The 25,479-nt window shown below is 43.8% G+C and overlaps 1 protein-coding gene across 1 annotated transcript; it reads left to right on the top strand.

The window, feature by feature from the left end:
• The first annotated feature begins 18,623 nt into the window (after positions 1-18,623).
• Positions 18,624-24,152, top strand: LOC133891365 (protein IMPAIRED IN BABA-INDUCED STERILITY 1-like). The gene is made up of 9 exons (XM_062332077.1): positions 18,624-19,869; positions 20,585-20,869; positions 20,958-21,275; positions 21,526-21,753; positions 22,112-22,209; positions 22,465-22,576; positions 22,700-23,236; positions 23,320-23,452; positions 23,642-24,152. The coding sequence occupies exons 1-9, from the start codon at positions 19,480-19,482 to the stop codon at positions 23,659-23,661; spliced, it is 2,121 nt and encodes a 706-aa protein (XP_062188061.1). The 5' UTR covers positions 18,624-19,479; the 3' UTR covers positions 23,662-24,152.
• The last annotated feature ends 1,327 nt before the right edge of the window (positions 24,153-25,479 follow it).

Here is a 25,479-nt window from a genome sequence, read left to right as displayed (position 1 = left end):
AGGCGATATTTTTGCTGTGGCCGAAGCGATGAACACAGGTTTTTTTGCTGTAACCGAAGGGGATAAGCTAGGAAGTCTTATCCCATTAAGTTGGACCGAAACGGGCCGTTTGCACTATGCATTTGACCTGTTTTGGTTTTTTTCGGCTTTTTCCAATGTTATAATACTTGAGCACATATTTTTTGACGCAAATATCATTTTTTAAAAACTTGTTTTCACATGAAGTCTTAGAATTGACTCTAGTTTTTTATAGATTTTTTTTTATTTAATAATCGTTCATATTTCGAAATCAGTTAGAAACGGTAAGATCAGTATCGTGAATTTCGAGTGATAACCGTTGAATTTTAAAACCTACCGGAGAACTCGATAAGAGCAATGGTCAAGAGAGGCGCCAATGGCAAACCAGACGGATGCGATGCGAACCACCATCCCATCGCAAGCCCGACAGCCAAGCTCGCCGGCCCTCCCGTTCTTGCCGTCCCGTTCCTAGGGGCATCTTGCCATCTCGCTTTATGCCTATGACAAGTCTTGTCATTGTGCGGCGCCTCGATCTACAACACTTCTAACTGCACTCCTACTTTGGTTGCCGTCCCCAATGCGTCCGTCCTGCCAGTATTGCTTTCATTCGAGATTCGAGAACCTAAACCATGATGCCTGCCAATCTTTATCTGTTTTCGGAACCAAATCCTGATGACTGTAACAATCAAACGATCGTTGTTCATTCCAAGCACAAATCCTCCACGTAGCCATGTGCAAATGTACCATACCTTATGCTCTCTTTTAATCGATCATCATGTCAGAAATGGATGCCCTGGATGGAATCGTGTTGATTGAAAGCTTAACCTATGTGCAAATAAGCCAGGAGAACATATCATAAACTAGTGATATGTCTATGGGTTTGATCAGAGACATGTATAAGCTGTGGAAATAACCATTTCGTAGCACAACACAAGACAGACTCAACTAATTACTAATTCAAACTGGCGCACATGTGTTGGACCCAACTAATTACTAATTCAAACTGGTTCACATGTGTTGGACTCAACTAATTACTGGTTTGGCACATTGACTGAAGTTCTTACCTCCCTAATATGGGGATAAGGGAGCAGACGCACGTTGTCAATTATAGTGGGGAACCCAGGGAAGACTGACCACGTTGTTCTGGGGGCGATGGAAGGCCGTCGGATATGTCATTCAGGAGCGGAAGGTCCGATTTGGGGTGAAGTCCGAGGATCCGAGTCCCAAAAACTAAAGCTGAAAACGAGTATATCGAGAAGGAATGCAACCGAGACAATTCACCTAGCTTGAGCTGGCTTTTAAACTTAAGTGCAGTGATTCCTGGGTGTAGCATATCTGATTATTCCTACCTACATCCGGGACCCTGTATTTCCTATAGTTTATGACCTGTGCTAAATAAGTTGGTTTGGAACGGTGGAGACTGCACTGAATTGCAACCATGCCTGAGGTTTTTTATTGGAGTTTTTTCCTTCTTTTTCCATCGTGACCGTGGTGCTCCCTGTTCTGTTTCTGAATCTTTTAGTGGTTGGGTTTTTAAAACCGGTTTTTGACAATTTTCTGGAGCTTCTGGCAATTCTCGATTTCCAGCAACCGCGAGTAGAAGAAAGTAAAGTTCAAAGAGGCTCCCGGTAGAAACCGGCTGGCTGGTCTTGCTCTTTGATCTGAACACCTCGTTGGGCGTCACTAGGCCATGAACGCACGCACGGTGCTTTCGGTGTCAGGGAGCGACCTGTGCCGTGCGTTCCCGGACGCACCTCACCCGGCCCGACGACGGGATCTCGTCGAGGTGCTGCTGCACGCTGGCCGCCATTCCACCTGCGACGCGTGTGAAACTGTGGAGCCCTCCCGTTCCCGCCCGGCTGCCGGCGGGCTGCGCCCGTGCCTGATCGCGTCCCCGCACACGGCACGCACGGGCTAGCGCACGGGAGCCGGTACGCCGTGGCACACCGACGGAGCGTGGAGGGACGGGGGCGCCCGGGTGAGAGGCCGCTGCCCGAGCCCTGACGAAGGAGCCCCGCGCCGGTGCCGTGTCTGGCCATGTGATCTCGCACGCGAATGCAAACTGGTTGTGGTTCCCTTGCTTCTGCTCTTGTTGTGGGCCAGAAGTAGGCACCGGTTTTGTTCTCCATCAAGAATCCCTGTACAGCTGCTCTGCCAATTGTTGCAGTGCTTCTGAATCTGAAGTTTTATAATTTGTCAGTTCGACTCCGACGAGCTAAAACTGTACAGAAAATGTTGGATAAATACACACTTTTATATTAATTTAATTCCTTAATAAATCATAAATATAAACGGATATATCATTATTACTATGCAATAAGAGTATAAAATAGACGCGTATTTAACATAACTACACTTCATAACATTAACGGCATAGTAATGCTCAGCGTGATTAAAATAAGATTAATCATAGCGAGTATAACCACCATGCTGATAATTGAGAAGACGATGACGAATGATTATGATGAAATAGATCATGAGAAATGGGCTTCCTAAAAATCATACTCACTCTTTTCCTTACCCGATGTAGGACAACATGTTACGAAGATCTTCTCTCCCAATCGCTAAGGCTCGCAGGAGCGCAGTGGTTGTAACTGGCGATGATGCTAGTTTGTTATTAGTTAAATATCTAATGGTTGACGGCCACAGTCACTAGGACTAAAATGATTACTACGTATCACTGGACGTAAGGGCCATCGCCTATCTTATCTCGCAAGTTGCTCTTTTCTGTCGTACGAACTCGCTTTGCTGCCGTACGTGGCTGTCATGCAAAGAACGATCAAACATAGTGACCCAACGTCCCAACCTGCCAGCGCTTCTGAGTTTTCACCTCATCTGACTCCGACAAGAACCGATCATTTTTCCTCGGCTTTTTCAGTCGGTATCACAGCGCTGTCTCACTCCTACTGACTTCTATACTTTCGTGTTCATCGTTATGTCTATGAGATGATGACAAGTCTCGTCATCTGCAGCGCATCAATCTGCAAGGCTTTTGCTGTGCTACTTTGGTTGCCATGGCCGATCCTTCAGTTCTACCGATTCCTCATGCACCATATGAAAATCTGAATCATGGTGCTCGTCAGGCTTCAGTCTTGACAACCAAGTTCTGATGACCGTGATAACAACATGATCGATCACTCACACAACAAATCCTCCACGGAGTCATGTGCCAATATACCATACCTTATATCAAAAGGAAAGCGAAATGAGAGAGAGAGAGAGAGAGAGAGAGAGAGATGTACTTTTTTCCTGATCCTGACCTTCAAAGCCAAGTATATAACATAGTATTGCTCTCTTTTAATTATGATGTCAGAACTGAATGCATTGGTGGACCAGCCTCTGCATCATCTGCTTCTCGTCCTTCCCTAGTTCTTCTGCTCACGATTTTGGTACAAGTGAAAGCAGAGGAAGAATGCAACAAGGGGACGAGGAAAACGACGAGCGTTTGCAGCTCCGCGCTTGGAGTTGCAGCTGCATGCACACATGAACAGAAAAGCACCCGCATGTTCTGCACCTTGTGCTGTCGTCTTGGACGCTTGAGAAGAAAAAGGCTGAGCTTTAAAACCTAGTAGCTACCACTGTGCTAGCTAGCATGTTTTGTACCTTGTGCACGAGATTCCAAAGGCTGGCCTGATGATTGTACACTATGTCCTTGCTCGGAGAGGCTTCGTAGAACAGGACATGTCAGTGCCATCACTCATGATTCTGGATTACGATAATCTCGTAACTAGGACAAAATAAATCACATTTGCAAGACTCAGCTGTCAATGCTGGCGCAGGTTCAGATCTGCACCAAATATCAATGGCAGCTGACGACCGGGATACGGTTGCTATGCTAGTTTATGGTCGGGTCCAGCTGCGGATCCAATCCGGGGGCGTTATTTTTTGGACATTGAGGAGGAAGAAGATAAGAAGAGGAGGAGAAAAGAGAAGAGAGAGAGTTCTTTATTTACTTCACAGCTTTAGATCCGCCACAGATCAGGTCATGCATGAGGGAGAGGCTGCTGTAACTGCACTGCATAGAGCAATTAAAAAAAACTGCAATAGAACAATGATGAGCGATGAGTGCAGCGAGGGTGCGAAGGGACCGAGGGATATCTGTGGAGGCCAGCCTCAGCCCGCGGCGAGATCGTGCACGTCGTTCGCGCGTTGCCGATTAGTGCCACTATGCCGGACCTGTAGGCTGTAGGAGGTGGATGAAGCACATGACTAATCCAACAATGTAGCGTCCATTTCTTGTAGCTAATGGTTGGAACATTAAACAAAATGTTAGGTGATGAGTTAACTGTGGGTTTTCAAGATTTAATCCCGTGATGCCCTAGTTAGCCGAGCCTTAAGAATGTCTATCGTTACCAAATTGCAAACGAAGAAAAGACTTTGCTCGGTATTAGGTATTGTTTCTTGGAGCATGAGCTCTGATCTCTTCGTGTCAATGCAAAGTGCAATCAAACAACTGCACCATGAAACCAACCTACCCATCCCGGACGGGGACCAAACAAAGCCAACAAGTCAAGGGCGATGCTGGGTCGGTCGCTCGTGGCGCCAGACGACAAGGGAACGAGGCGGAAGTCAGCACGGCGAGGAGCATGCAGGGGCCGGCCACTGACACTGAGAGCCGCCTGCCCTGCTTCCCAGCCTGACTCCACTCAAAGCTGCCTGCTCAAAAGTTTCCCGCTGCCCCCCATCACCACCAACCTATCATTCACGTTAGCAGTGTAATCAGATGAGACAAATGGTGGTAGCTTATTATATATCTTATCTTATATTTTTTTAGCTCGTATTTTTTCTCTGAGTTAAAATCAAATATAGATTGTACCGAATAATTATTTTTTTACTATGTATCACATTTTTTTCTTAGAGTGGGAGTTAGAATGGATAGCAGCGTAAGTTTTCGGTTAGTCAGATTGATGATTTTTTTTACTTTATTTGCATCTCTGCGTAGCACATTAAATAATATAGGGTTACAATTAAAATGAGCATAGAAAAAGTGATCACTGAGATATGAAAATAAGAGTATTCAATATTATTTGTCTATATATATGAGACAATCTACTTATATATTATCATATTTTTAAATAAAAAAATATAATATGCTTTCTTGTAACACCCAACATTCGGATATTTTAGACAGATACCGATCATCATATATCATATCTTTTTTTCTCGATCTGAAATTGGACACGGATAGTGTCAGATATTGCACCTCATTATTATTTCGCAAACCTTTGGTCAGGCGTGCAGAAAATATCCATATCCACACCACATACTGGCGTTTAAAAAAAAAGATTTTGAAGTGGAAATTTATCGCGTCAGCCTAGTTATTGCTCTATACTGCATCTGGGTGTTACATAAGAAAAAAGAAAAGAAATTGCAATTAGATGAGAAGGACGGAATAACACGGGTGGTCTTGTCATAGTATTTGGTGGTAGGTTCTTCCGCAAAAAAAAAAAGTATTTTGGTTGTAGGCTACCACTACTGCCTTCTTCATTTGGTTTATCCTATGGAAATAGGCTTTTGTTATTTGGTGGTTAACCATCACTTGGCTAATCACTGGTTGATTTTCCTTTTAGGGCCTGTTTTGAACACATAAATGAAAAACAGAGGAATAGGAAAATACATAGAAATCTTATGTCTCATCTCTTATTTTTATGTTCTTATTTAATATTTATGTATATTGCTTGATCTACTTGCTCGTGTGAAAATTGATTATAGGTTCTCCGTAGATTTACTTGAAATCATCACTTAGAACACACGATTTTACTTGGTTTGAACGAGAACCCTTTAGGCACTGTTTAATTCTAATTTCGAGTTCATTCTCTGTTGAACCCAGAGGTTCCAGATTTAACCCGAAAACTCCAAGTGCTATACAATCAGCTCTGAACCAGTAGTATACAGGTCAAACTGGAGACTCTAGTAAATAATATTTTTACGATTTTCAACTAGAGTTTTCTTGCATATCTTTTGCTAGAATTGAATAATTTTTGTCACCATAAGATTGTAACTTCCACACTTATTTAAGGTGATTGTGCACTAGTTGAATCTAACATATTTTGGAGTTTTACTTATGAAAAATAACTTAGTTTATTTTTCGCTGCAAGTTTAGGGCAACAATAGAAAGGGACAGATTTTTGTAAAAACGTCTATTTACACATCTCTAGACGATATCATTGTTCTTTTAGCGCCGCGCAGGCTTGGCTGAGTGGGCCGTGGCTCGGCCCACGTGCCACCAGCCTCCTAAGCCAGCCATTCGCTTTGTCCCATGCTCCAATTGGCCGACCTAGCTTCCATAGCCCGCAACATCAGCCGGCTTGACCCGAGTGGGTTGACTCCTGTGCAGCCCAACAATGTGTGGCCCAACCCAAGTCTAGGCCCAAATCAAGTCCATCTCGGCCCAACCTGACATTATTAAGTGGGTCCCACCAGTGAGCCCTATCTCTAAATAGTGCAATTTCATATTTTCTCAATTTAATTTTTTATTAAATCTTCCAATAATCATAATTTCTCCATTTTGGCTTCGATTTCGGCGATTCTTTTACCAAAATTAATCGAAAAATCGAAATCTACCTATCTATCATAGTGCGGTATCCTTTAGGGCTCGTTTGGCTTTCTATTTAGTGTTATTTGTTTCTTCTCTGTATAATTCTTTATTGATCGTAGTTGCAATTGCAGAACCAGTAGAGTTGTGTGAATGCTGCGCAGGAAGCCTCAAAGGCCTGGAGGATCCTGATTATGACCAAGGCTTAGAGGAGAGCTTCATAGAAGACAAGTCCTATCTCTTTTATCATATTAAACCTATGTTTTCAAATAATTTACAAGATCAACTAAAACTGAACTTATTATCGCATATATTATGTATTGCGTTTTCTTTCAAATTGCTTGTAGTAGTTTATCCTATCAACACTCGCCTTGCCTCGAATGTCAGCATCCTGAATACATATCAACCTAGGATGAATGTCGTTATTTATATTAACGTTGGATGACGCTTTAATATCTAGCATGCTTAGGATTGAATACATCTTCTCGAAGACATCGCCTTGAAATGCATCTCTTTGGAGATATCGGTTCACTATTTATCAAATTAACCTATATACCATGGATCTTTGATGGTCGTGAATTCTATGATAGTTATAAAATCCTTGGTGTCATGTGTGATTTGGTGATATGGCGGGAGATGTGTAGAAAAGAGAAAGTCTTGGATTGGAGCCAATGGTGCAGAGCTATACATCCCTGCACGAATAAGAATAATCAAGCTTGACTGCATGATTAATTCTAAGAAATCCATCTAGGGTTTCCGCGCCGCTAAGTGCTTCTGAAAATTGGCTGCATAATTAATGATGCACGCATCGACTCGCCATTGATACATGTACACCGTTGGGCAATTGTTCAGACGGTTGGGACCACAGAATTTGAGACCAGTTCCTACCAGTACGGACTTATTTGACAGATGACTCAATCTAAAAATTATTAGGGCTAGAGCTATAAATCATTAATGAGTCTTTATTGAAACATCTTATTTTTATTTTAAACTAAAAATAAATATTTAAATAATTTTATTTATCATATAAATTTTAAATCCTGTATAAATTTTAAAGCTGACCAAGCCAGATCTACATATGTGGCCAGCTCGTGGCGTGGAGACGAGATCAAGTGTCCCTCGTTGCGTGGACCTGTTTAGTTCAGATCCTGGCGCAGACAGCTTCGGTCAGGCAGCAGCATCAGCCCCAGGCGATCGAAATCAGACACCTGAGGACGTTGCTTGCAGGCAACTCCGGCGAGGACTCGATCCAAACGAGCCCACATGTGTATGCGTGCATGGAGTCATCCGCCGTAGAAGACACGGACTCCGTGACATCCGTTTCACACAATCACACGTCGTGGCCACCCTTTCCACTCGTTTTCTTTCTGCATCTTCCTCGTTCTGTCCACCCTCCAAGAGTCCAAGTTCTACTAGTGGTCTACTACTCATATATTGGACGCCTCCATCGCCCTAGATTTGGCTTTAGAGAAGGAAAAGAACATTCCGCAATACTTTGTTTGATTTTTTTTCCGTCTTTTTGGACCGAATGTCACTAGGAGATGATTATGTTGTAAGATTCTGGACTGTTGCAGTTAGTGGATCTCAAACAATCAGATGAAGTTCAGCCGTTAAGGATAGGCCTACCGCGCTGGTATATCATTTCGACGAAATTGTGCGAAAAGGAAATAAGGAAGGAGGCCCCATTGTTAGCAGCAAGCAATCACATCGTGATTGCTGGAGTTTGGGGAGGAATAAATGACAAGCTTCTACTACTAAATAATTAATTAATTACGAATATAACTAGCATTTGCAAAGAATATTTGTTATAATAAACAGGACATACATAGAAATGAGCATTTCTTATATTTTAATTAAAACAATTAAACTATGCAAGTTCATATCGTGATTAATTTTGTAAATATTGCTCTTGGAAAAGTGGGTTTTTGCCTAAGGGAGCCTTCCAATCACTTAATTGGGCGATCACTGATCCTTGACTAGCGTCATAGTACCAGATTAGGGTTTTAGTTGTTCAATTAATTGGCTAGATTATTAGCTATATTACCAATGTATCAATAGTATGAAACTTGCGATTAAACAATAATTTAAGAGCAAACCCTAGACAATGTAATATACTAAATGGAAGATCAACAAAATATAAGGAGATAATTGAACATAGCTAAATAAAACTACACTAAAACTCTAGGTATTGTGACACTAAGTCTCACTACGCCACTATCATCACCGAGCAAGTAAAATCCACCCATTATCATGCAAATAGCATACTGCACAATATAAATTACTGAGAAAGGCAACGAGTAACTTACAACACGTAGATTGTCTGCGTGGAGAAGGTTCAAGCGAACGAATATTGTCCTATCAAAATAAAAACAATTATGTCGCTCATGTCCAAGAGTCACCGAGGGCCGATCAATAGAGATACTAGAGCTGCTATTGCCATTGCAAGGGATCGTCCTCAATCAGTAGCTTGAGAAGATGTACACTGCACAACAAGAGACCCAGGCACCAGGCCAAGGTGGACACCAACCAACACAGCGCCAAACCACACCGCACAGGTGCGGGAACAACATTAGCACACTGTCGGGATCATCAATGACATCAAAACCATAGCATCACCACAAACAGAGCCGGTCGGAGCACACACAACCCACATGCCCAAACAAACTCCAACACCACCACCGGTAACGAACCAAAGGCCAACAAAAAGGAGTAGCAAGTTGATGACACCAACGACACTGAGCACAACCAGTTGCCCTAACAAGAAGCCGACCACCAGCATGAATGCACGAGGCCGAGGAGGACAACACGTGCCACAACAAAGCACCGAAACAGTGTCCAAACAAATGCACACGAAGCCGAATGAGTGGATGGGGAGGCTAAGGCGTTGCCAGAGTCTCACCAAAGATGAGAGAGAGAGAGAGAGAGAGAGAGAGAGAGAGAAGTGGATCAGGAGAGGGAGTGTGTTGGGTGAGTTCTAGAGAAAGGAGGACCCATGGTCCTCAAAATAGGGAGAGGAAAAGGATAGCCGCGCCGCCATTTGCCCCCTCCACACGCCCAGGAAGGGTGGAGAGTAGGGATGGCAATGAGTCGGGTCAGATCTAGTGAAGAAAAACCATGCCCAACCCAAGATCCGCTAGCCTCAACCTGACCCAGACCCGGAAGTGTAAACAGGTAGAAATTGGCACCCGAATCCACACCCTTCGGGTTTCAAGGTGCCTGTTGGGTCTGAACTTCTCTCTCCCCCTCACTATAGCAACGACGCCTCATCTGGTCCTTCACACCGTGCCCCTCATTCCCCAAAATCAACCCAGATCTAATGGCAAGCCGGCCCATGGTCGCGCTTCGCAGACCTCGCATAGCTCTCGGTGACCCAACCCATGTGAAGTATCTATGTACTTAATTCATGTTTTGGTAATTAATGACAATATGTAATTGTGGACTAACATGTTTAATTGAATTATGATATCAGTCCCAAGAATATTGTGAAGCTAGAAGAAACATGTGTGAAAGATATGCAAATGGCTAGCTTAAGGTAAATGTATAAAATGTAGGGTATTTTTTTTTATCGGCAAATGGTGATTAGAAAAGAGAAATAACTAGATTAATAGGATAAGCATCGTACTATTAAGAGGGGTTGATATGCGTTTACTTGAGATATGAAAAGTGTCATAATTGCTTAAACTTGCATTTTCTCTAGAATGAGGATTTTAGTTTGAGAATAATCGGAAAAACTGTCATTGAGAGTGTTCTATGTTGTGGTGGTCTGACCGGTGTATAAATAAGGTAGAAGTATTCCAAGTTCTTAAGTCTTAGTCTGACCATGGGGTGTCCCGGTCTGACCGCCAAGAGAGCACATAGTTTGGACTCTCTACTCGGACTAGCGGTCTAACCGCCGTGGCTTGTCGGTCTAACCGCATGGGAACGGAGAGTTTTGGTATTATATTCAAGGCTCATGGTCTGACCAAGATGAAAGTCCTACTACTAGGTCATTTATTTATCGATGTCAGAGTCATCATTACACTTTTGTAGCCGTTGGATTAGTGACGGACTGATCTTCAGATGCATAGAGAAGTCAAACTTTGGGCAACAATCATATTTTGAGTTGTGGGCTACAAAAGATCCCTTGGTGGTTCAAAGGGGCAAGCAAATTGATTTCCTCTTCTCCCTCTCTTGGCGTAGTGGTTGCATATTTGAGAGTGTGAGAGCATCTAGTACATTGCATTGTAGTGGTTGAGCTTTATTACACTAGTGATCTTTCAAGCAAGCATCTTTGGCTTGTTACTCTTGAAGGTTGCCACCTTCTAAACGGTTTGAAGGTAATTGCATCATTGAGCCCTTCAAAGAAGTTTGTGAAAGAGCCATGTTAGTGATTGTGGGAGGTTTTTAGCATGCCCTACCAGAGCGGTTAAGTGCTACTCTAGTGGAATTGAGGTATTAAGTAACTCATTGTTCTATTCTGGTTTAAGATTAAGTTGCTTTGTGTGAGCTTTTTCTCGTGGTGAGAATTGTGTGCTTGATAAAGAAGCGGTTAGAAACTTGAACTCACCTCAATGTGGATTAGGGGTGTTCGGCAAATCACCGGTACCACAGGATAAAATTTGGGTGGCATTTCTTTTGCTATTTATATTCATGCACACACTCCTCTAGTTGGTATCCTAGATCCTACACCATGGTTGTGCTTCATCGACCCCGGCGGCTCCCGGGGTGAGGAGGTAGCGCGGGCGCAGAGCATATCTCATTGAGCAGGCATGTGGGAGCGGTAGCGGCGGCGCATGGAGGAATTGCCCTGACAGCCTAGCTGAACGGGTGTCAGGGCAAGCAACAGGCCGAATGGAGGTTTCGGAGTTCTAGTTGGGATGTCTAAGCTATCTAGGTTGGCTACAATTTACTATTTTGCGTGACCCGATGGGCACCCACTGACAAAAATTAAAACACAAGCCCAAACTGACTCATTTTGGTTACCTAACCCAACAAACCCATGGGCAAAAAATGGAACCCAAACCCAAACTCGTCGGGAATAGAACCTACGGGTACCTAAATCCAAGGTCCAATTGCCATCCCTAGTGGAGAGGTAGTTGTGCTGTCACGTTGTCACCAGACCATGTACACCCACCCTCACGAGATCAGGATGACCCGATCCTCTCCCTTTTTGTGTGGTTGCGGGGTCAAAAGGCCGAAAAAGAAGGTTGTTGGGTTGGACTAGTCTGCTCGGTCCTTTTTGGGTCATGTAGTGACCTAGTTCGGTTCGAGACCTTCCTTTCCTTCCTTTTTGTTTTTCCATTTCCATTTTTTTCTATTTTCTTTTGCCTTTTCTATTTCTTTTTCAAATCAAAAATAGGGGGGAAATAAGACAACAATCATAACATTCATGCCATCTTTTTTGGCATGCCGGGTAGGGATGCAAGTGAGTACCCAATGAGTAGTTCTGGGTTATCACTTAGTTTATTTTTCTTCACTTAATTAGGTGGGAATGAATCTTTAGTTCAATTTTTTGAGTTTTGGGTCGACCCAATATCCAAAATATGCAAAACTTGCATCCTTAATGCCGAGTGATAGCGCATAACCCGAAGAACACTGTACTTTTCTCAGTTATACCATTTTTCAGTGGCTTAAGATTTGTCAACATGGTGCGGCCGAACTTTATATTATTCTGCAACAACACAAGATCCACATTGTGTCGGCCCATCCCATGCCCACCAGGGTCCGAAAATGCGACCAAAATTCAACCTATGCAGACCGCATCGCATTCATAAAGCGACTGAAATTCAAATTTTGAATTAAAATTTTAAAATCTGAATAGAAAAATAAAAAAAGAATCCTAAAAACACTAGTGACAATTCTAAGACCTTATGTGTTTTTAAAAAAAATAAAATTTGCATCAATTTTTGTGGGCGGAAAGTTTGAAAATTAGAAAATAAGAAAAGAAAAAGAAAAAACTGAAATGGATTTGCCCCACTGGCCCATTTTGGCCCACCATTCTTGAGTGGATAAGGCTACCGGTTCTCCTACTCCCCGAGCAGGATAGTGGCACTAGAGCACTTTTCTCTCGTCCCCGAGCGACGCAACGGCAAGCACCAGCGGATCTATCGCCACCGACGAAGAAATCGCGCCAGCAACATCGAAAACTTAGCGGAAGAGTTGATATTCAACCGAATTGAGTTGAATATCGAGTTCGGTTGAGCGGGTGTTGTCGGGTCGACTGTTGATGATTATCCATTTTAGCGGCTTATGGAGCTCACATTGAATAAGGAGAACATTTCGCTCAAGGACTGGATGGAGGTCGGTAGATCAAATGCTACCCCGGAGCTTGATAATGAGGACATAGACAGTAACACTAACACACCCCTGCCAACTTGCCTGGTGATAGACACAGTGAACCCATATGATTTGCAAATACAAACTGGGGAACTTACACTATCACAGTGAACTGCTAAAGTGGTAGGTGACGCGCACACGAGAAAGAGAAAGAAGCAAAGTGCGCATCAAAAGAAGACCAAGAAGATTGAGGTAATAGCAGAAGACAAGTGCAAAGTGATGAGAGCATGCAGAGTGGATCGCAGAGCCTAACTTACCAAGAGTCTAATGACAGTATCTCAAAGATAGATAGCGGTGACGATGACGATCAAGGAGGCGGTGCTCCTCCACACCCATCCTATGTTGTTGTTCCCTTCCAATTTACTAATGAGAGTCAGTTTACTCATATCACATAGGACCAGGACTACGGTGCCCCATCCTTACAAAGGCATGTCATACCAGCGACGGATACACAGTGGGCACAGGGTGGCCATAATGGACCATAAGATAGTGTAAGCTCTTACATCAACTATGCTATGAAGAGTAGTCCTAGATCATATCTTGTCCCCAATGTTCAGTCACAGCTTGCTATTCAGTGGGTCTATGAATGGCGAGACCCTAACTTTTGTGCCATATTGCAAGGATAATGGTCAACCACTTCTGTATTGACGGGACAAAGTTGGGCAAAGTTTCAGGTTGAGTTGCTATCTACACGATGAATAATACTCATGTCCACCAAGGAGTACAATATTGACGGGACAAAGTTGGGCAGAGTTTCAGGTTGAGTTGCTATCTACACGATGAATAATACTCATGTCCACAACATTAGAGGCTGGTGGCATTAAAGGTGATGCTTACCTTCTAGAACAAATTTCTAATTTTCTATACATAACAAAATATCTAGCTAATATTTTTCATCTCGTAGGTTGCATATAGCGTGGATGCAATGAAAACTACGGATCATCACTTTTGGTAAGTGTGGTTGGCAGACTAATAGTATGCTAGTATAAAGTGAGATTGTGTGTAATGTGATTGTTTTTTATGATAATGTATGTGTAATTCAACATATTTGCTAATCTATGGTGCCAGTAATCTAATCTATGGACATATTTGATGAGATAATGATATATGACGGTGATATTACTATTAATATTTATTTATCTGCTTATCAATGTCTTAAATATAGCAAAGGTCATGCCAAAAAATTTTCTAATTTTTTTCCTTATTTTTTTTTTCCATATTTTTCCCCTTTTTTGTTAAACTTCACTGAAATTTGAGAAATGCTCTCGGTAAATCGGGAAAACCGAACGGTTTTCGAAGAATTTGAGCGGTTTTCGACATTGATCGAACGCGAAGAATGTGATCGCATATTGGTAGAATTCATTCGAATATCGAGAAAATCGGTCGCATTTCGAGAGTCTGATTCGAGCATTTTTGCCTCCATCAACCAGGTTTGACGGTACGAATTCGTTCGAATTTTGTGAATTTTCGCTTGAATTTCAATCATTTTGCTAATGCGAGGGGTTCGCTTTCCTACCCCTATCACATTTGTGAACCCTTATGCCCACACCAGCTAGTACTAAATGTTGCTTAATTGTTTCCTAATAGGCTATTAGACCAGCCAAAATCCACTTCATTAGAAAAATCCTGCAGCTACGAATTATCAAGGAATATTTCCCCACACATAAGATAGGGAGGAAGAAGACAATGCAGATGCGTGTCCCTCAGCCTGTGGGACCTAATTTGACCTCTCTGATTAAGCATCTCTAGAGCTATTTCTTAAAATTTATAAGAATCCTACCATTCACAATTTCCCACATTTCACATAAGAGAGAGGTGATGAGGTAGGACCCGCATAAAGCCTCTAAAGTCTAAGTTTTATATGGTACTAACTCATCATCTTACATGAATAAAAAATAACTCTAAACTTTATACAGATCTCATCTCATCACCTCTCTCCTGTATAAAATATAAAAAATATATTTCTCTGTCTAAAAGCTAACACTAACTCTAATTATTGGAGATATTCAGAAGCCTGACTGACTCAGACAACACTGCCAAAAGAGTACTTACGTACCAGCCTTTTGCAGGCCAAACTTCAACGATCGTAGTTTACTGAATACTACTCATTGAGAATTGAGATGGATGATTAGTAAAGGCTTGTCTGAATGTGGAAGGAATTAAGTGAAGATCTTGTGTTGTACTACTTAAGTGCAGCATGTTCTATTCGCAAAAAGAAAAAAAAAAGTGCAACATGTTTGCACGACTTGCGCAGAAAATGAGTCCTCTACAAGATTGCATCTTGGACTTCGAGACAGAACCTAACATGTAATACTATTTTGATTAGAGCAGCAATTAGTGTTTTTGTCCATTTCAGGGTGTGAAGTGTTGAAGAAAAATATGAATTTTAATGCTGTCTTGGGCTTCTTTCTTTGCTGGACCGCTGGCCCATGAGAACCTGTGGTGTCCCGGCCCATTCGGTTTCTCACAAAACCAGCTGGAGCGGCTAGGGTAGAGGATGCGCGCAGGCGAAGAGAACTATGGCGGCTGCGCAACCCTCAGCGAGTTCTTCGGAGTTCGTTGAGATGGAGGGCGCAGAGGTCCCATATCTAGGCCGGCTTCCTCTTCCTGCAAAGGGAAGAAAGAAGACCTTCCCCCTTTCGCTTTCCCACTGTTTTTTCCTCTTCGGTTTGGTGGTCATCCGTGAGTTGGAGAAGTTCTTCAGCTCCAATCTGGGTGCTTCGGTTCTTGAGGAGATAGAGTGGGGATTCTGTGTGTTGGTGGTGCTTGGAGCTGTGAAAGCCTAGGCTCGCCCGTACGCGCGGTTGCGGTGCGGTGAGGCACTGTATCTCCGATTTCCTCGTCGACGGCGACTCCGGCGAATAGGATTTCTGGGTCAGCGGCTTTGCTGCCGTGCCCTGCCTCCCTGATTCACTCGTTTGAGTGTATTGCACTGTGAGTATATCCAGTTCGCATATCCTTTCTTTCTCTGCAGATCTGGACATTAGAGGTGCTTGTTTAATATGCTCGGTGATGAATTCGTATGCATAGGCTGGACAGATTTTCAGTACAATAGTTAGTCTTGTGCATTATCTAAGAAATCTGTTTCTATTTGGTGGTCACCGATCTCTAAATCTCTAGAGTGGCTTGGTCTGTTCTGGACAACCGAATGTATGTTCTGGTTATGATGCTGGTATATTACTTGAAGCCTGAGGTGATAGATGATGTATGTACTGGTTGAATGTCTCTTTTGGTTCCTGACTCAGCTGCCAAATTAGTTCTCTGGCCTCCTGTCAGGTTCAGCTGTTGTGCATTCTTACAGGCACATACTCTTCACTCAGTTTGTGATAGCATTTAAACCCAGAAAGATTTTATATCTTCTTTAGATACTGCTCAAGTTCTAGTCTAGTTGTTATCTGTTAATTTTGTCCAGTCAATGATGCAATCTTTAGAACAGTTAGGGAGCAGGATTGTATATGTCCTGGGGCCAACTGTTGTGTTAATTCTGAGAGCTCTTTTATCTGTCCTAAGCACCTATTGTCCAGATTTGGTGATATGCATGGTTATGGAATCTGATAATCTTATTTGTCAGTTGTTCTTTTCAAATGTCCTGTATATTTGTCCTGGATTGTTTTCCTTTTATCTCTGTATATGTGGAATAATATTATTGCTCATATTATCGCAAATATTACAACATGAAGTAGTAGTAGTCTTCAACCTAACCTCCATTAAACTGCACTATAGCTGGTTGACGCGGTCCTGGCCAAATTCGTTTGTTTTCGAGATCTCCTTCTGTTGGCCAAACGATGATAGATGCCGAATTAACAACACGATCGTGGGGCAGTTCCAAATCAAATGTCAAGTCATGCCAATTTTTTACTATAGCAATTTGATTTTACGTTTTCATATAAAAAATTTATAGATGTTTAAAAAATTTTATCATTAGATTCATCGTAAAATATACTTTATTAATATTTATAATTTTTTCAAAAAATATATAATCAAAATTGCTACAGTAAAAACTGGTGATAATTAAATAAAAACGAAGGCACTATTTTGGACGGGGCGGTTGGGACTTGGCGATATACAACAGCAACTTGAACGCCACAGCTCATGACCTGCTGCTAAGATGTTACAGTCACGTTCGCTGTGCAGAAATATTATTATGTCAGGAGGACTAAAAGATGTTAGCATTGTTAAGCCTGGTGTGGTTGTTCTGTTTACCTCACTCTACACTTGACATTGCACCAGGGGACAAATCAATTTGGCAGTAGAAAATTCTGGTACGCGCGTTTCTTGGTTGCCCGAATCTTCTAAGACTGACCGGGTAGATCTTATATAATTTTATAAAAAAACGTATTTATTTATTTGTATCTATTTTTTTAGCGGTGGATATAAATATACGGTCTTATTTTGATCTGAAAGTGAAGCTTGATTCACTTCGCAGTCTGACAGATAGATACAACTCATACATACGGACTCATTTATCAGTGTCATAAAATTATTTTCATACGAGTAGTTAATCTCAATCCCAACTCTTACATCCGCTTATATGACATCGGATTTAATCAATCAAATAAAAATTCAACGTAACATATCTAAACAAATACAACGAAATACTATTTTTTAACAAATATAATTCTCTCCAAATAAAATCCACTTATACGATATAACTTTATAAAATCTCATACTAGAACTAAGGAAGTGTTTGGCTAATGGTTTCCGTTCGTCTTGCTCCACAAGGCTAGCCTCTCACGCTGCAAGACGAGCACGAGCATAAGGCAGCACGAGCATAAGACGAGCACGATTTCTTGCTTCGCCAAGCAAAACAAGCTGCAGTTAAGTTACCAAGCGCGCCCCAAATGGAGCCCGGGAGCTGGCTGCTGGCGCCGAAGCAGAGCACTGCACAGCACGGGTGGCAGGCGCGCGGGGCACAATGACGCGTGGTTTTTCCACGCCGAAACGAGTGGATCACTAGTGTTTCGTCGACCGACCGAAGCCGTCCGCGCGTGGACTGGAGCTGCGAACAAGCCGGGTGGGTTTGACTAAACCGGCCGCCGTTTACACGGGTCCGGCCAGACACCGGTCGCGCGTGCTCGTCGCCTTCACACTAGTCCCAGGCCCCGTGCCCGGGAGAAAGTGGAGAGGAGGAAAGGAAGAGCAGGGCGGGGAGGGGCCGGGAAACGCAAAAGGTAAGATTCGAGGGGAAAAGCAGAGAAAAGAGCTGGCCAATGGCACTGCCTCAGTGCCTCGGCTCATGGATCTGAGGATTGATTTGCCGATGTGAACACGATGCTGTATAAACTAACCCGTGTCTGCAAACCTGAAACCTGTTTCTGTTTCGATCTGTCTCGTCACGGAGCACCTCGCATCCAGAGAGACCGACCGGGACCCGTATGGCCGTATGGCTACGGCCGTCCTGGAGCAAGTACCGCCACCACCTGCCGTACGGGATTGTATTGGCGAAATAGGAATTTCGATCCTTACACACTTGCGCCAGTATGGCCGTCCTGTTTGGCAGCTATTCAGATTTTGGATTTTTCAGCTGATTATATTCAGCTTAAAAAAATCTAGATCTAAGAACTATAGATGAGTTAAGTATATTTAGTTAGGTTATTTGTGTTTTATTTTAAATAAAAAATAAATATTTAAACTACTTTGTTTTATTATATAAACTTAAGATTTATCCTGAATTTTAGATCGAAGCTGTGGCAAACAAACACTACATATGTATTATAAAACCCAGGGTCTAAATCGCAAAGCCTTCCAAAAATTAAGCTGCTGTGGTGCCCCCGGCCCCCCCGCTAATCTCGCTACAAGAACAGGTGCGGATGAGCAAGGCGCGAAGGCGACGCGCCCCAAAAGAGAGAAAGCGTGCGCGGAAAATCTCATCACTCCCGCCCCGCGTCGCGTGAACCTTTTAAGCATCCCCCGATTCCCACCCCCACCCGCGACTGCCTCCGCTTCCCCTGATCGAGCTCCCCACCTGCCCGGCGGTGCCCCCCCCCCCCCTCCCGGACAAAGTTGTGGCCGTCCCGATCTGTTCCGGCGGCGGGGCACGGTGGTTTCGCCATTCTGGCTGTTGGGGGCGGTTCTTGCTCAGTTTTGGGCTGCTTGACCACCTACTTCTGGGCTGGGGCTTCGCGATCCGTCCCGCGCTGCGGTTGCGGAAAGGCCGTGCCTTTTCCGCTCGCCGCAACGGGTGCTCCGTGCCTGCTCTCCACCAAAAAAAACCCCTCGCGATCACGGGGAAATATCGCCGTCGTGGTCCGTCGACGGGGGCGGTCAGTGGCGTCAAGGTCTCATCTCTTTTGGTGACTCTTCGCGTCGCGTCTAAATCGCGCCATTAATTAGTCTTCCAGGTCAATCCCGACGTGCTCTTGACTTGTGCCGTGCTCGACCCGTGACGCCTGCGGTTGGCGGGCGACGGGGTCATTTTTTTTTTGTTCTTGATTCTCTGTGCCGCGGCCGCTGCCTCAGCCCAATGCGAGAGTGATCGAGGGGCTCGGGAGCGGAGGAGGACCGAGCGCGGAAAGATTCACGCGTTGGTCGCGGCGGCGGTCTTGGTCCGTGTCCGTGCGCGAGCTCGACGTATGGTTGGTGGCGCCTGGTGGTGGTAGTGCGCAGCCGCGATGGGTTGCGTCGCGTCCAAGAACACCGTCTCGGTGACGCCGGCGGCCGACTCGTCCGGCGCGCTCCGGGACAGGGGCCAGCCGCGCGCGCCGGAACGCGCGGCCATGCCGTTGCCGGCGCCTACGGTGTCCGTGTCGGTGCCTTCCCTGCGCAGCTCGTCGTCCACGGCGAGGAGGTCGGAGAAGGTCAAGGACGAGGCGGAGGAGCCGGGGAAGGCCGTCGTCGCCGTCGCAGCCGCGTCGCGGAGCTTCCGGCTGCGGAGCCTACGGAAAAGCCTGGAGGGGGAGCAGGTGGCGGCCGGGTGGCCGCCGTGGCTCAGCGCCGTTGCCGGGGAGGCCATCCAGGGTTGGATCCCGCTAAAGGTCGACTCATTCGAGAAGCTGGAGAAGGTACTGTGGAACTTTCGGCTGAGGTCTCCTAGGTGATTCATTTCGGTTGAGATTTCCTGGATGATTCAATTCAATAGCTCGCGGGTCATTTTCCATGGCGATTTTTTTTTTTTTTGCATGCATGTGGAATTTTGGAAGGGAGGTAGTTGTTGGGATTGTTACTTGGTTGAATTGTTAGGTATCTTTCCGGTATCTTATAAAGCATGCATTAGTTAGTAGTACTCTGTTGGATGATGGATTATGACATGAAGAATAAACTAGTACAGTAGGCAACTATTATGAGAGTGAAGGGGAGAAAAGGGAGGTGAGCTGGGAGATCTGGTGTCTCCTTCTTCCTTCTATGGAGCATCACATGGTTTAGTCGTCTCGATTGTTGATATGCTTTGCTGCTAGGAAATTTGACCTCTTTATACCATTTCCTCTATGTGATCATCGTCATGGACATATGTAACGGGAAACAACTTTGTACCACTGTTGCGCTAGTTTTATCTCTACAACAGGGGCAATGAAACTGTGGAATTCATGTTCAATTTTTGGTGTACCCTTGTAAGCACTCATGAATTCTGAGAATTTCCAATGCGCCTTTTGTGTTGAACACTTTGTGAACCTGCATTCTTTTCTCCTTTTATATACATGAATTTTTTTTCTTTAGATATATGTTTGCTGTGTGCCTCTTAAGGTCTGACCACGTTTGTTTGTTGGGCTCCATGTGTAGGTTGGACAAGGCACATATAGCAGTGTATTCAGGGCACGGGATCTTGATACTGGAAAGATTGTTGCCCTGAAGAAGGTGCGATTCGACAATTTTGAGCCAGAGAGTGTTAGATTCATGGCAAGGGAGATACAAATATTAAGAAGGCTTGATCATCCCAATGTCATGAAACTGGAAGGCTTGATTACTTCTCGGTTATCATGCAGCCTTTATCTGGTATTTGAATACATGGAGCACGATCTTGCTGGACTCTGCTCCTCCCCGGACATCAAATTCAGTGAGGCACAGGCATGTTCAAGTACATTCATTTCTTTCAGTGCAACTTTGGCATTACAATGTGTGGCTTGACTTTTTCTCTGATTGCCACCAATTGCAGCTCAAGTGCTACATGAATCAGTTACTGTCAGGGCTGGAGCATTGTCATTCACATCGCGTAGTTCATCGTGATATCAAGGGTGCTAATCTCCTTGTGAATAATGAAGGGGTTCTAAAGATAGCTGATTTTGGTCTTGCTAATTACTTTGATCCCAGCAAAAATCATCCTCTGACCAGCCGTGTTGTTACACTGTGGTACCGACCACCTGAACTGCTGCTAGGTTCAACTCACTATGATGCAGCTGTTGATTTGTGGAGTGTTGGGTGTGTATTTGCTGAGATGTTTCGTGGGAAACCTATACTGCAGGGAAGAACGGAGGTAACTAATTCGGTTGTACTAACTACTAGAGTTCACTGCATTGCATCTGTCTAATTCTCCATATTTTGTGGATTCTGGTTCTGTAACAAATTATATACTTGCTGTTTTCCTGCAATCCTATTTTTGTGCATTTCGTTGTGTCTTCTTTTCAAAAAATAAACTTTCCCACTTTAGCTTGCTGAGAGTTCTAAATTATCAAGGATTTGCTTGTTGTATATAAATATGATGTAACATTTCCTTCATTTTTCAGGTGGAACAACTGCACAAGATTTTTAAGCTGTGTGGTTCTCCTGCTGATGACTATTGGAAGAAGTCAAAGTTGCCTCATGCAACAATATTTAAGCCGCACCATCCGTATCCAAGTACCCTTCGAGATGTCTTTAAAGAGGTACCAGAAAATGCATTAAGTTTACTAGAAACTCTTCTGTCGGTGGAGCCCTACAAACGTGGTACTGCATCAGGTGCTCTTACATCTGAGGTAAGACTGCATCATGTAGTGTCTTGTATTCCTATTGTATATGACTCTCATGGTGATTGGTGAAGGATTGAAAAAAAAACTGATATATCTGGAATTTAAGTTGTTGGTTTCTTTTGTTACGCATCAGCATGGAATACTATTCTTTCACTCATGGTTAGGAAATAGTAATACAAGCGAATAACAGATTTTCAAGCTATTATAGTATTACTAGGCCATCCTAATTGTATATGGGCAAGAAATCTTAGTTTTAGTGCAAGCAAATTTAGTCTTCTCTATTCCTATTGTATATTTTTATAAGAATAGCACATTGGCTCAAACTGGTATGATAATGGGTGATTTACCCTTTCTTTTTGTACAGTTTTTCAAGACAAAACCTTATGCATGCGAACCTTCAAGCTTGCCTAAGTATGCACCCAACAAAGAGATGGATGCAAAGATACGAGAAGATTTGCTCAGGTGACCTCTGTTAAATGTAGAATCATTTTAGTGCAGAAAAAGAAGTCAGAAGCTAAGGATCTATTATTTCTTATTGCTTCTGACGGTATGCTTCACAAATTGAAAATCATCACTTGCTGAGCAGCTCCCAGCTCTGAAACATATGAAGTTATTATCAGTACGAAATTTGACAACTGGGAGTTGAACAAGAATAGTGTTTCCTTTAAACACTGTCACAGTCAATAACAACAACCTTATTTTTGTTTTGTTTTTCAGGAGAAAAGCCAGTAGCAGAGGGCATGGGCCAGAAGCATCAAAGAAGTCTTCAAGGCTCAGCAGAGCTGCAAGAGAACCTAGCGCGATCACTAAGCAAACGAATAACACAGAGGTATCATTTTTTTATATGGCTGGATTCCTTCACTAGATGTTATCAGCAGAGCAATTTGGCCAAGCTGTATGAATATTTAAGTTTTCTTATCAAATCTCTCCTGCTTTCCTTTCTTTGCTTCAGGAGTCCAAAACTAATGTAAATGAAACTAAGGATGGTGCAATACAGGATCGTACAAAAGTGAATGGTGATGCTAGGCTATTTGCAGACATACAGCCAGTGTCAGCAGCCCATGTTAAAGAAAGGGCTGGACATGTTAAGAATGACTCGCGAGAGGAAATCCCTTCCTCTGGGCCATTGATTGTTTCTTCATCTAGTGGCTTTGCTTGGGCCAAAAAACCACAAGAGGATCGTTCTTTTGCTAGATCACGGAGCAGATCTAGTTCAAGATGCCAATTTACTGCTGAGGTCGATCAGGACAATAAGTCACAAGCTAAAGAGAACGTTGGCTTGAGGGAACTACCTAACAGAGATGTACATATTGCACGCTCCAACTCCAAAGTCCGAGAGCCTCATGATGTAGCAAAGCGTGCAGTTCTGAAGAAGTGGTCTCAGTTGGAGCGTCCAGATTCATTTGATTCTTGTGACACCTACCACTCTCAGAATTTTTCAAATGCAATATATCTTGGGGATACTCTCTCATCAAAAAATAGCTTCAAGGTGGGTAATTCATTTATTTTGATTGTTTCTGATTCTTTCATATTAACAAGGTTGTGTAATTAATGTGCTATATGAAACTTCAGGACAACCATGATCAAGGGGAGAAGGTTGAATATTCAGGCCCTTTGTTATCTCAGTCACACAAGGTTGATGAACTGTTAGAGAGGCATGAGCGACACATCCGGCAAGTTGTTCGAAAATCATGGTTCGGGAGAGGTAATTGCATTTCAGAATAGTAAATACCCTTTTGCTTTGATGCATGGTTTCAGCAAATCCGATATATTTCATTGCTTCTGTTCCTTTTCTTTTCAGCATTAGTGAATACCTTTTCAATGCTTCTATTTTCTTGCTTTGGTAATCCTGTATGAATTACGTCTGATGGTTGCCCGATTATATGGTAAACAGGAAGAAAGCAAGACAAGTGAGAGGAGAGCCTTGACATTTCTTTCATTATATGGTAAATAGTGAAGGGATCGTGTCAGTTTCTGATGAGTTCCTCTCCTGCCAAAATCGGGAACTGGCATGTTGGCACCGGCTGCATCGGATGATAGCATCGTTGATCTGAAGACCATATTGGAAACACCAACTTATGATCCCAGCTCACAGCAAAAATCGAGAAATTGTGCTTCAATCACTGCTTCCACTACATTACAATATGGCGACAATTCTTTTCGTTCTCCAACCTTGTTTTGCCTAAAAATAACAGCTGACGAACGATATAGTGTGGTTAATCACCCATTTGTGTAGTTGAGAACCAATAACCACCACACCATGGTGCGATCATTGTAAAGGCAGCCTCTGTAAAAAAGTGAAATCGAAGATTTGTCATGCTCTCATACTCTTACTCTGTAACATCCCTCACTGTTACTGGTAAAGTGGTAATGACAAACGTACAAACAGCTCAGGTTGATGGAAATGGCATGAAGAATCGGGTTCAACTTCGTCTCGCGTTGCAACTTTGCAAGAGTGATCTCTGAAGAGGGCATGTTAGAAAAAGGCGGGCCGGGCTGGAAAGATGCAGGGCAGAGGCAGTGAGAGCAGCGCATAATAAACACAGTACTTCACTGGTCCTACCTCTGGCGCGTTCCCAAGGCGGCCCAGCCGGGAAGGCACGGATGGCCAGCAGCCCGGCAGATGGGTTAATTATTTTTTTGTCACTTTAGTGATAGCACGTTCACTCACTAAGGGTAGGGTTGTCAGAGTTTCTAGAGTAGCTTCTTAACTGGAATTAGAGGGAGTTCTATAAATAGTAGTTTTCAGCTTTTAGTTTACTGAGTGAAATACGTAAGAGTGATTCTCTGAAATGAACTAGAAGCTATGAAGCTGGAAAAAAACAGTTTCTCTTGATTACTTTCCGTACAGAATCACTTCCTCCATACAATTTATTTTAGATAATCACTTTTCACTAAGAATCACTCTCTACAAAGAATTTGAATCAGTAAGAGTTCTACCAAATAGATCCTAAATATACCGTGCCAAAATACCACTTGGTCCTATAAAAACTTGCCTTTTGCCACTTAAAGTTTTTTCCCGCCACATTTTTTTTTGCCCTGCTGACATAAAATGTCACGAAAATGACCTTTGTACCCTCATTCTCCACAGCCGTGTGCACCCTCTCCTCGGCACGACACTCGTCCCACGACACCTCCCCATGCACATACACGGCCTCCGCGCCCGCTGCCTGCGCGAGCTCGTGGATCACCACCTCGGCCCTCCCGAACCACACCACCAGGTCCCTACTGCGTGCGTGGAGGCTCTGGCGCAGGTCGGCGACGGAGTCCAACAAAGCAACGTCACTGTAGCACCACGAGAGCTACTGCTGCCTGTTGCCCATCGATGGCCAAACACGCGTGCCTTTGTGTTGCTGGGGTCGTCGAACAAGGAGACGAGGCAATACTAGAGCAAAGAGATGCCGCCGCCGACTAGGGGAGGTTTGTGTCCTCTTGGAACAAGATTTGTTCCTCTAGGAACTCGATTTCGGAGTGGCAAGAAGCAGCGTTTGAGATGCCGATGTGGGCGAGAAGGGGACGGATGGCTGGCCGAGCTCAAACTGGTAGAGGGTGACCAAGAGACAGTCGCGGAGAGTAGCCTCGCATGGTCATGGTATTGACTCAGTGCGTGTTGGCGGTAGCGGGTGCGAAGGAGGTCGAGGTGCTTGGCTGCGTCCCATGAGAGGCGGAGTGAGGCTGCGGGGAGGACGTCGAGGACAACGGTGAACTCGATGTCAAGGTCACGGAAGGAGG

The sequence above is a fragment of the Phragmites australis genome, chromosome 14 (genome assembly GCF_958298935.1).
Source record: "Phragmites australis chromosome 14, lpPhrAust1.1, whole genome shotgun sequence".
NCBI classification, from domain to species: domain Eukaryota; kingdom Viridiplantae; phylum Streptophyta; class Magnoliopsida; order Poales; family Poaceae; genus Phragmites; species Phragmites australis.
The sequence above is the reverse complement of the archived record's forward strand: the minus strand, read 5'-3'. Positions and strand labels throughout refer to the sequence as shown.